We start from the raw sequence: 12,216 nt of genomic DNA on the forward strand, positions 1-12,216 counted from the left end.
AGGGTAAAGGGAGAATGGGTAGGAAAGAGGGAACCGATTACATGGAACTGTGTGTGACCTCCTCCCTGGGGGACAGACAACCAAAAAGTGGGTGAAGGGTGACGTCGGACAGGGCAAGATATGACAAAATACCAATTTATAAACTATCAAGGGCTCATGAGGGAGGGGTCAGTGGTGAGGGAGGAGAAAAATGAGGACCTAATGTGGGGGGTTTAAGTGGAGAGAAAATGTTTTGAGACTGATGTACAAATGCGCTTTACACAATTGATGTGTGTATGGATTGCGATAACAGATGTCTGAGCCCCTAATAAAATGTTTTTTTTTAAAAAAGAGTAGAACTCTCCCTCTAACTTCACACAGCTCTACATAGGCCTGCCCCTTCCTCTGGTACACTGTCACTGATACGTAACTTACACCGGGATGGGTTTTTAATTCCTTCTCATGTCTCTCAGATCAACAATGTATGTCCCAATCATTTTAATTTCTCCAAATGATATAAACTTTTCCCATTTCAATGTAAACCTCTGGTTCTAAAAACACCATGAGCAATTTAAAGTCAAGGGAATGATCAGAGATATCTGGGGCAAATGTGTTTAGTGCCAACGTTGTATCTTGACCTACAATGAACACCATTTTGAAAAAGGCAAGGATTTTCAGGGATTGCTTTTATTTTCTAAGTGGAATTTCCAAATTATTTTTCCACTTCTTTGGCCAATCTCTCATAAATTATATACCACTTGAAAATGAGCATTTAACCAACATCTGACAGCTTGTGTTGAGGCACTTTGGAAACTACAACCGTGTCTGAGACATGGTCCTTGATAATCACTAGCTTACTAGGAAAAACATTTTTCTATTTAAAAAGGCAAATAAATTATAAATCAAAATATGATTACCAAGATAAAAATAACACAATGTGCAGAAGACTTCAGTAAACTGGGGGCTGGGAAATAAGGTGAGAGGATTCAAGGAAGGAAAAAAAATTAAAGCTAAACCTACTAAATTGGGATTTTTTAATCATCGGGTGCTTATACTAATGTCTTAAGGACTTCTGAGTTAAAAAAAAAAAAGATCCTTGTACTCTGATAAAAAGTATTACTCTGTAAAAAGAATTACAATCGTGTCATGATATGTTCTACTATTTAAAATGCCAGTCTAACTACTGCTTCTATTTATTCAGCTGAAAAGGTCAGCTTCGCCTTTTATTGACTACAATTCTGGCAGCTGAAAATTACACAGCCATAAGTAAGTGCCGAGAAATCGGATCTACTCTATGGTAGTGGCCAGTGCTCAATGGCAATGCTGACCCGAATTTCACTACAGATTGGTTGGGTGTTGAGTCTTTGAGCCCTCTCAGGCTTGCATACACTTAAGGGCTTATTTCTCAAAAGTGATGAGTGTGGATTTTGTCATTACTATCTCAGGTGAAGTCATTTTCTTCAGCTGGATAAGGATATATGCAACTCTATGCAAAATGGAGAGGGAGGAAAGTACGCATTTGTAAATGCAGAGTCGAGAAATGTTTCCTGTCCACTCCTGTCCAGGGGTTATAATCACACAAACTTCTGGTATCCTATTAGTGCACCAATTAATAAGACACTGATGAGCAGGTTGCCTAACTATGGAAAGTTCTACACATGCCTGTTTGTAGTTGACACATCACTTATCACCTCTGAATGAAGAACTTTGACTGCAGACCTTCAGTTCTCCAGGTGCATGTGAAAGTGGCTACAGGAGGGAGTCTGTTTCTCAGGAGGATGTGCTGATGGCTGATTTATAAACAAAGGAACCTGAAAAGAAGTGCTTGGTGCCCTTTCCCACAATCCAATAAGCTGTTACACAGAGATAAACAGTTGCATTGAATTAAGCATGTTTGTCTATTTTCCGATGTTAAATTTTAATATCCTCTTCTTTCAGTTTCTTAGGGCTTCATTTTAAATAATGCTAAGTGTTTGTAAATTATGCATGGCTCCACAGTTTTTATCATTATAAATTCTACTTTAATGAAAAGGTAAATAAAATATTAAGAATGTATTTAAACATTACCCTAATTGATTTTTGATTTGCAATTCTAGATGATTCCATTAAATGTTGCTAATGGTGGCCTGTCAGAGTGTAGACAACTATGTATGTCTATCAGAAGGACACACTGACCAGTCCCTCATCATCCTCACACATTTTAGGTACGAAATTTGAATCTATTGTAGCCACTGTGTCGATCTGTCTCCTCAAAGGATGTCTTCTTTTTTTTTCCTTACCCTCAAATTTATCAAGCATGAGATCTTTCTCTAGAGACCGGTCTTTTCTGATAACATATCTAAAGTATATGAGGCAAAAATCTCACATCTAAGGAGCATTCTCACATCTAAGGAGCATTCTCGCGGCTTCAAGAGAGATTTGTTTGTTCTTCTTGCAGTCGATGGTACTTTTAATATTCTTCACCAACATCATACTTCCCTTGCACATGCAAATGAGGCAATTGAAAATACAATGGCTTGAGTCAGGCACAATTTAGTTCTCAAAGTGACATCTTTGTTCTTGAACACTTTGAAGGGGTCTTGTGCCACAAATTTGCCCAATGCACTATATCCTTGGATTTCTTAACAACCGTTTCCATGAATATTCATAGGCCTAAGTCAAATAAAACCCTTGACAACTCCAACATTTTCCTGGTGTACCATGATATTGTCTATTCATCCAGTTGTGAGGATTTGGATTTTCTTCACATGGAGTTGTTGATCTTCATCAGCAAGTACTTCCAGTCTGCTTCGCTTTGTGCAGCAAGGTCACAGATGGTTAAAGAGCCTTCTCCAATCCCGTGCCCCATTCTTCTTCTTCTAGTCCAGCTGCTCACATTATTTTCTCAGTTACCGGCTGAATAAATATGGTGAGAGAATACAAGTCCAACAAACACCTTCCCTAATTTTAAACCATGCACTATCCCCTTGTTCTGTTTGAACAACTACCTCCTGATCTCTGTAGGCTCCACATGAGCACAATGAAGTGTTCTGTGACTCCCATTGCCCACAATGTTATCCATAATGTGTTATGAGTCAAATAGTCAAATGTATTCGCAGTCAACATCTTTCTGGTATTCTCTGCTTTAAGCCAACATACATCTTACATCAGCAAAGATACCATTGGTTCCATGTCCTATTCTGAATCTGACTTGAATTTTTGGCAGTTATATATGTAATACTACAACCATTTTTAAATGATCTTCAGCAAAATTTTACTTGCATGTAACATTAATGATATTGTTTGAAAATTTCCACATCCTCTTTGTTTCCAACTCTCCCATTAAAATCACCGGTAATTCTTGATGCATTCTAATTGCATGTTTGGTTAATTTCAGATTGAAGGAATTGATAGAACTCTTCAATTTCTTTATCCCTGGCTTGAGTGGTTGCTCCATAAATTTGAATAATCTAGAACTTATCAAGGGTTCATGAGGGATGGAGAGTGAGGGAGAGAAGGGAAAGAAATGGGGAGCTGATATCAGGGACTGAAGTGGGAGGAGAATGCTTTGAAAATGATGATGGCAGCATATGTGCAAATGTGCTTGACACAATGGATGAATGTATGGATTATGATAAGAGATGTAAAAGCCCCCAATAAAAGTAAGAAAAAAATTGTTTGGATAATAGTTGTATGAACTGATCTTCCTTGTAGGTGTATAGATACTATTCTATCACAAACAGTTTCGTGCTTCAAGATGCATATTGAAATGTTCCTTTGATGATGATCGTGAAGCCATTCCTCTTGAATTCGTCATTACTGGCATAGTAAACTATATTATTAGTCTTATTCAAAGAGCCTATACCAGCCTATTTCAGCTCACTAATGCCCTGCATTCCATTGATCATCATGTGCCCCATAGCACTTTCGACAACTTCGTTTTCCCAGATTCCTATGTGCATGAATTTCACGTTCCAAGTATGAGTGGATGTTTGCAGCTGCTCCTGCTCGCTGAGTCCACAGGCTGCGCTCTGCCCAGCTCATTAAGCCCCATGCTCCTCTCAGGAGCTCCTCTTCCCCAGGGGTCTCTGTGGGTCCTCACCGGAGGGGCTTGTCGCCTGGCACTCTATCAGACAATGCTTCGCAGCTATTCATATGATTCTTAGGGCCTGATTTTCCAGAAGTGGATTGCCCATTCCTTCTTCCTAGTCTAGCCATAATCTGAAAGCTCCCCTGAAACCTATCCATCACGGTGGGTGATCCTCGTGGTATATTTGCAACACTGGTGGCATAACTCCAGCATCACAGCAACACACAGGCCACCACAGTATGATTAGCAGACAGATGAGAGGTGGGGGTGGGGTGGGGGTGGGGGTTTGTGGGATTTTTGCTTTCTCTATGATGACATGTTATCTACACTGAAATCTGTAGTCTTTGTTCCTCGTTGGAATTATGTTCCTTTGTTTTCAGTTAAAATAAACATGCTGGGCATCCACTTCATAACATAATATACACATAGTAAGCGTTTAATAAGTACTTGATTGTCAATTAATCCCTAAATCTTTGAAATATAATACATATGCTCCTTATTTAATTTTCATTTGACCAAAAATGTAAGAAGTAAATGTAGGCTACCTAAAAATCATCTCTCCTGGCTTCAGAGTGAACTGCCACAGCTCTAAATGCCAAATCCAAGGCAAAATTTTCCCCTGCATACACATAAAATCATTCCTGTTGCTACCTCTTGGCAACCCTATCATCAAAAAACTTAATAGGGTAATGGCACTTAAGTCATTAAGCAGGTAATGAAATAAAACCAACGAATTTCTCTACTTTAATTCCCATTTTCCATCTCATGCATAAAATAGTAAAGAGTTCTTTGTAAGTATAGTGGTTGTGAATGTGTGTGGCCCTTCAAGAAATATTTGTTGAGTATCTTCTGTTTATAGGCCCTGTGCCCACCTTGGATCCATAAAGATAAATAAATGCAGCCCTGACCTGTGAGATGGGTAGACATGCCTACTATTACTTTCAGTGTACTATAGTGCTATAGTTAAAGTCTTTTATGGCTAAGCGTATTTTTTTCTCCAACAGAGAAATCAATTTCTCATAGACTACAAGGTCATCTTTACTACTTGAATAATCAAGTTTGACTCACTTTCAAGAAATGTCCCTAGGGTTTCTTTTCAATGACATCTTAACATTGCTTATTAGATTTTTTTTTAAACAGAAGTTTTCATTATTACGTTTCCTTGTAATCAACCTTCATGTAAGTTTGTGTGTGTTTCTTATATAAGAATTTCCTTATATACCTTGTGATTATTAACATCTGTTCCTATAGTTTCATTAACAGTGTTTAAAGCTTAGCTTTTATCATAACTTTTTAGCAGTTCTATTTCCATAATTACTGTATAATTCATATATTACACAATACAATTCAATAGTTCAGTCATGTTAAAAAGAGTTGTACAACCACCACCACAACCAATTTTAGAACATTTTCTTCTTTCTTGTCCTCATTGTTGTTAGCTCCCCATCCCCTTGCCCAACCCATCCCTGCCCCTGGGAAACTACTAATGCAGTTACTGTCTCTACAGATTTACCTATTCTGGATTTCCTATACAGAAAAATATGCAATGGTAAAAGCAACACAGAGAAAACCCCCAATAAAAAAAGAAAGCAGGAAGTATTAAAAACTGGAACTAATTTGAGAGGGTCAACAGGTAGATAAAAATGATAAGGTATTATATTTTTTTCAAGACAAAATTTCATTTATTTGTAATTAGAAATAAATATTTCACAATATATAATTACATATTGTTTTGTGATGAAATCACTACGCTTTAATTATGTTCAATTTGTAACAATGAAAATACACATCAGATATTTACATGACGACTCATAACAGTAGCAAAATTATAGTTATGAAGTAGCAACGACAATAATTTTATGGTTGGGGGGTCACCACACATGAGGAGCTGTATTAAAGTGTTGCAGCATTAGGAAGGTTGAGAACCACTGCTCTAGAGAACCCTGTCTAACATATACGGTCACATGGTCTTAAGTCCTACCTTAACCAAGAGGGTCAGAGGGCCTTCAACCCATCTTGTAAGGTTTTCTAATCTACAATAGTGTATCTATAACCTAAGTTACTTTACTTAATGCAGTTAGAAAGTCCCCTTTGTAGTTAGCCTAAGATACTTTACTTCATGTCGTCTCTATGGGATTTCGGGAGCTCTGGTGGTTTAGCGGGGGTTTTTTGTTTTGTTTTGTTTTCTGTTTTTTTAAAAATAATTTTAATGAGAGCTCTTACAATGCTTAACAGAAAATAACCGTCTAGAAGAGAATGATGGCAACATATGTACAAATATGCCTGATACAATTGATGTATGGATTGTAATAAGGCATTATATTTCAACCTAACTCAAAAACCAAGACCAATCTCACTGCTGTCAAGTTGACGCCAACGCATAGCGACCCTATAACACAGGGTAGAACAGTCCCCGTGGGTGTACGAGACTGTAACTCTTTACAGAGTGAAAGACTCGTCTTTCTCCCTCAGAGCAGGGGCGGATTTAACCTACCTGTGTCATCAGAAGCCACTTCACAATGCACTCTGTCTGATAACAAGGCTATTCACATCCCTGGACCACAGTCAAAGGGGATTCACCAGGAGCTTAATCCACGTGGGACCCTGGACATAGATTTGGGCTTCCACCATCATCAACAGTGTTCATAGCTTCTGCAAACCAGGTGTTTACCATTGAAGCTCTGATGGCATTCCCTCCTTCAGATTTAGATTTCACTATTGATAATCCTTGGATTACACAAGCTGGTGTTTCCACCCTGTGGCTTTAGTTGATGCTTTGTTTCGATGGCTGCTTTCTTGAACAGTAGCCTTAAGACCCCAGATGCTATTCTTTCTGAGATCCAGGCACTACCTGAGCGCTTTGTCACACTTTGCTATAGCAACCATATCTTCACTGATCTCCATGAGGACAAGTAGGGCCCTGTCATAAGAACTAATCGTTCTTAAATTAGTGCTACAATTATATACAAGCTCAAAATTCATATATGTCCCTGGTTCGCTTTAAAGACATCTTTATCATTTTATTGGAGAAAATGTCTATAGCTCATAATAAAGATAAAAGGTGAGTCTATATAGAGGACCTTCTTTTAATTAACTATTCTCTCTTATTAGGTACATACAATTAATTTATAGAGCAATTTCAGCTTCCTTATCATTAGTGATAATGATCACAGTATCTTTTGCCTTCCATGGCAGTTCTACTTCAAAGAGAATTACACATAGAGATCAAAGCGAGATCAGAAATTGATATAAAGAGAAAAAACTACAGTATCACTTTATAAAAATATATCTTATTATTCAGATTTCTAGAGCCTGCGGCAGATCTCTAAGAGGCTATGGGTTTACACTGCGAATTTCAGTGATTCTGTTGCCCTCATGGCTGAGATTCCACCTGAATAAATAAAACCTAGCTAGCATTTGTGTCCCAAGAAAACAACCCATCCCCTGCTCCATGTGAAAGAAGCAGAAAGAAAGTGGAAAGCTAGCTTTTAAAAGGCACTGCTAACCCAGAAAATGAGAAATGTCAAAAATGTTAAACTGAACACTGGATGTGTCATGATTATTTTCCCTTGAAATTTGTCCGTTCATTGGTGTTCTCTTGGCACCTCAAAAATACCAAATTCAAATGAATGTGCAAGGGCCTTCCCGTCTGTGGGAACAATGTGAGTGGAAGCACAGGCTGGTCCTAGATGTTCACTGATGGGACAGGGTTCAGTATGGCTGGGGCACGGGCTTGGAGGGAGAGCTGCTGTGAAACCAATGGTAAGCACAAAGGCTCGAGAGACCGCCAGGGATAAGACTAAGGAGCCCTTGAGAAGAACTTCGTAAAACAAGTCGATTTTTCATCCTGTAGCCAAGAGGAAGTTGGTCATAATGTTTAAGCCCAGAGAAAATATGCTCATAATCATGTATCAGTTGATGATGGGTAGGACTGATTGGCAGGCGATAGGCACTTAATAACAGGGTGCTCTAAGAAGCACCTCTGCCAACCCATAGTTGTCGCTAACTTATGCCAGTTTTCTAAACAAAATGGATTGGCACCTGGGCTGAAACAATGGGTTCAAACATAATATCAATTATAAGGACAGCACCACACTGGGCGGCACTTTGTTCTGTTGTTCACAGAGTTCCCATAGCAACTCCATAGCACCTACCAACAACTTTTCTGAAAGCCTGAAAGTGGTTTGGATGTCAGGCATCCTGACTGCATCAGGAAAGGACTAGGAGAATCTCTCATAAAAATGCTATCAACACCCAATCTCGCACAAAATGCAGGAGAGCAGACCTGCTTACTCGTTCATACACATAGAGACATGGAGTGTTACTTTCTTAGGAACAAGCTTCAAGATTCTCCTACAGTCACTTCTTTCTCTCACCTCACTTGGTGCCCTGAAAGCAGCCTTCGCTGACCAGGAGGTCTCCATTGCACCAGGTGCTGGGTGTCGGGGAGTGCAACAGTAGGGTTGTGAGTTCATGTGTGTGCACTACTAGACTGTTCCAGACCAGAGCTCTGGAACACTCCCTTAGGCCACCACAGCCTACCATCAACACTATGGTATTTACAGCAGGGCTTCCCTGATGCCATGTGTTCTAGCCTATGATGTAGAAAGAAAACTGATGGAAATGTCAGAAATGATCATCTATTGTCCAAACCCCAGAACTAGCATTTTCTGCACTTCCTTAAATATGAGGGTCATGGCAGGAATTGCCCGATACTGGCAAGAGGAAGCATTCATCAGCAATTGTATTTTCTCTCTCATCTATAGTTGTTTAGATTTCACAGGAGTCAATTTCAAAATGTTGGACTGGAGGAAGGAGCTTCTTTTTCTAACTCACAAATTAGGGCTGCAAGCAGCTCTCTAGGAAACTACTGCAGTGCTGAAGAGACAAGAGCCCAGTGGAGATAGAAAAGAGAAAATGGCCTATTAGAGGTAGTAAACAGAAGGATTGGGCAGGATTCTCGGTGGCTAATAGGAAATAGGAGGCAGAGAGTGAAATGAGGACACGAGTTTTCTGGTTTGAGAGTTTAATATGTAGACCGACCTCTGGTACATGTTTAGCAAGCAGTTGACCTAGGGGTATGGTGCTCATTTAAGCAGTAAACGAAATGAAAATGGATGTGTTAGCCTGGGCTTGGAATTAGCTATGGACATTGAAAGGTGATTAGAAATGAAGAATGATATTAGAAACTAAGGAAGTTGGTAAATAATTCTAGAGGTTTCATATCAGGTCAAGTAAGATGAGGAGTTCAGTGAGTTTATTGTACTGCATGACTATAAATTACTATTGGTATTTCCCGGAGTCATTTTATGAGCACTAAAGGCTTACAGTGGTCTGAGAACATCTAGGAGCAAAGAAAGTGGGGACAATGTGGCAGGTGAATCTCTTCAAGAACTCACTTTTGGAAGGAAAGGCAGGATTTAGTACCTTCAGAAATGAGGGCACAGTTACAATTGTGTTTTGTTTTTGTTTGGTTTTTTGTTGTTTCTAAACAGAAAGAGGAAGAATTGATTTAAAAAGAGTGGTTTTCAAATACAGCTGAAGATCAAGAGGTAAAGACTTACATCCAAGTTGACTCGCTAACAATTACCAAGAAAATGATGCAGTAGAAAGAGTACTGGTCTTGGTATTAGAAAAACGGGAATTTGGCCTCGACTTTCATTCTAAGTATACTTCATCGGGTTATTTTATTTCATTGGTCTTTACTGTCCATTCCTGTGAAATGGGCCTGGTAATATCTGCATTTCAGTGTGTTGAAAGACTGGGTGAGAATCCCTGGGGTAGAGGGCTTGGTCTATGATTAGTAAATGGTGATTTGAACCATTATCTTATCAAAGGTCTAATAGGACCATGAATGTTATCATGTAAACCTGCTTTCGTTACCATGTTTTGTTCATATAATTTCTATTCCTCTCTTTAGGAATTTGGTGACAGGCTCTGTTAGTCTGTTCCTCCCTTGAGGGCAGGCCAAAGAACCAGTTCGGAAATGCGAGAGGAAGACTAGTGGGCAGCCTTGGCTCCATCCATTGATCCCTGTCAGAGGCACGGAAACAGGATTCATGAAGATGTTGACAAGACTCCAAATACTTACCCTAGTGCTATTTTCAAGGGGATTTTTTCTCTCTCTAGGGGACCATAACTTTATGAGAAAGGAAATTAAAATAGAAGGCGACCTGGTTTTAGGGGGCCTATTTCCTATTAATGAAAAAGGCACTGGAACTGAAGAATGTGGGCGAATCAATGAAGACCGTGGTATCCAACGCCTGGAAGCTATGTTGTTCGCTATTGATGAAATCAACAAGGACAACTACTTGTTGCCAGGAGTGAAGTTGGGGGTTCACATTTTGGATACATGTTCAAGGGATACCTATGCATTAGAGCAATCTCTGGAATTTGTCAGGGCATCTTTGACGAAAGTGGATGAAGCTGAATACATGTGTCCTGATGGATCCTACGCCATCCAAGAAAATATGCCACTACTCATTGCCGGAGTCATCGGTGGCTCTTACAGCAGTGTTTCCATCCAGGTAAATTTGGCCAATACTATGTTTAATACACTGTGTGCTTCTTTGCTGTTCTATCTTAAATGAATGAAAAGAGACTATCACAATAATTTTACCAACCGATGATATTAAGATAGCTACTCTGTTGGGTAAGCGATAGACTGCTAACTGCCAGAGTGGCAGCTCAAACACACAAGCTGCTCAGTGGGACAAAGAGCAGTAAATACTCACAGCCTCAGAAATCCTGTGTAGGGTCTGTATGAGTTGGAAATGACTTGATACCCATGCTTTTGTTCGATAGTCTTGCATGGAACATTGCTTTAGCTGTGGCATTTTGCTAGAACCTTATCACTTAGATACTACAGTATAACCACTCCAAAGCATAATAGCTTCAAATTACATGTATTAAAGGTTACCAGTCTGCAGGTAATCTGGAGGGAAATGATTGAGAATAAGTTAAGTGGGGATGGTTCTGCTTACTCCAGACTTCCTGTTATCCTCCTGAAATCAATGGACTAGCCCAGGCCTATTTTCAGAGGCTGGCAAAGATGCAGGAGAGTGCAAATTCGACTGCAGAGAACCTTTCCTAGCTTCCACTTGCATTAACTCTGCTAACCTCTCATTGGCCCAAGCAACTGACCATGCTTAGCTCAGAATCATGGGAGAGGAGATTTATCCTACAGTTTGAATGCTGCCAAATTACATGACACAGATAAAAAGCAGAGTGATAATTAGAAGTCATTGGTACAATCAACCTCAATCACTGAACTCTATTTTGTTCTGACCTCATTTTGATTAAAACATATTTTTGTTCACATATAAATTACAACAATTTCTCATGATACAAATCTGAAAGTGCATGCAGAGAAGGAAAACAATTACTACAAAAGAGAAAAAAAGACACCACTTGGCAGAAAACATAAGCTAGATAAAAACAAAGCAATGGCTCTTGTAATTTTGTTCGTCAAAGAAGGAACTGGTTATTTATTCACACTTTCTTATAATGCTCACTTACAGGTCACGGAATTTCAAGAAGAGAAAAGAAATGGGAAATCATTTGGTTTAGCCTTCAGATTTTCCTGTTCCCTAAACAGATTGGCTTTAAGAAAAATCTCTTTAGTAGATAGTACAAGGACTATAACTCATGGAGGTCTTTTGTGCTTTTTTGCCTACCTCATATGATTTCTATGTGTTGGTTCAAGGTCAATCACTTTTTCTAGTAGTGCACCACAATGCCAGCGATAAAAGCCCACGCTCCCTCTGACGCCTACTGTGTCACTACAAGAAAAGTCCCAAACACTAAGGAAACCATATTATTTTGGTGTTTTCTTTATGTCGAAAACCACTTAAATTTGTCCTGTTTGCATTGGAAAAAAACATTTCTTTATCTTATATGCAGAGCGTTTAAAATTGCATGTGCAAATCTTTGCTATTCTAAATGAGCAGTTTCAAATTTATTTCCTCCTTCAGAGCATACGCTCATATTTTCAGTAATTAAGATAATTGGTTTTTCATAAACACCCTTTGCCTTCATTAGATAGATAGACAATATTGCACATCTTAAAGACTATCATGTTAATTATGCCACTATTTTTATACTTGTTTCAGGATAAATGGAAATTTATATTTAAGAAGAGAGAATTATGAATATCTGTCACACTCTGT

General features: G+C 38.9%; 1 protein-coding gene across 1 annotated transcript in view; it reads left to right on the plus strand.

Annotated features, from left to right (window-relative positions):
- Positions 1–12,216, plus strand: part of GRM3 (glutamate metabotropic receptor 3) — a 253,947-nt gene that overhangs the window by 148,316 nt on the left and 93,415 nt on the right. The window contains exon 2 of the mRNA XM_045288986.1: positions 9,969–10,575. Coding sequence (XP_045144921.1) covers positions 10,108–10,575 — 468 coding nt within the window. The 5' untranslated portion in view covers positions 9,969–10,107. The remainder of the gene's footprint in view (positions 1–9,968; positions 10,576–12,216) is intronic.

The sequence above is a fragment of the Echinops telfairi genome, unplaced genomic scaffold (genome assembly GCF_000313985.2).
Source record: "Echinops telfairi isolate 266 unplaced genomic scaffold, ASM31398v2 ScPeMD7_23;HRSCAF=83, whole genome shotgun sequence".
Lineage (NCBI taxonomy): Eukaryota > Metazoa > Chordata > Mammalia > Afrosoricida > Tenrecidae > Echinops > Echinops telfairi.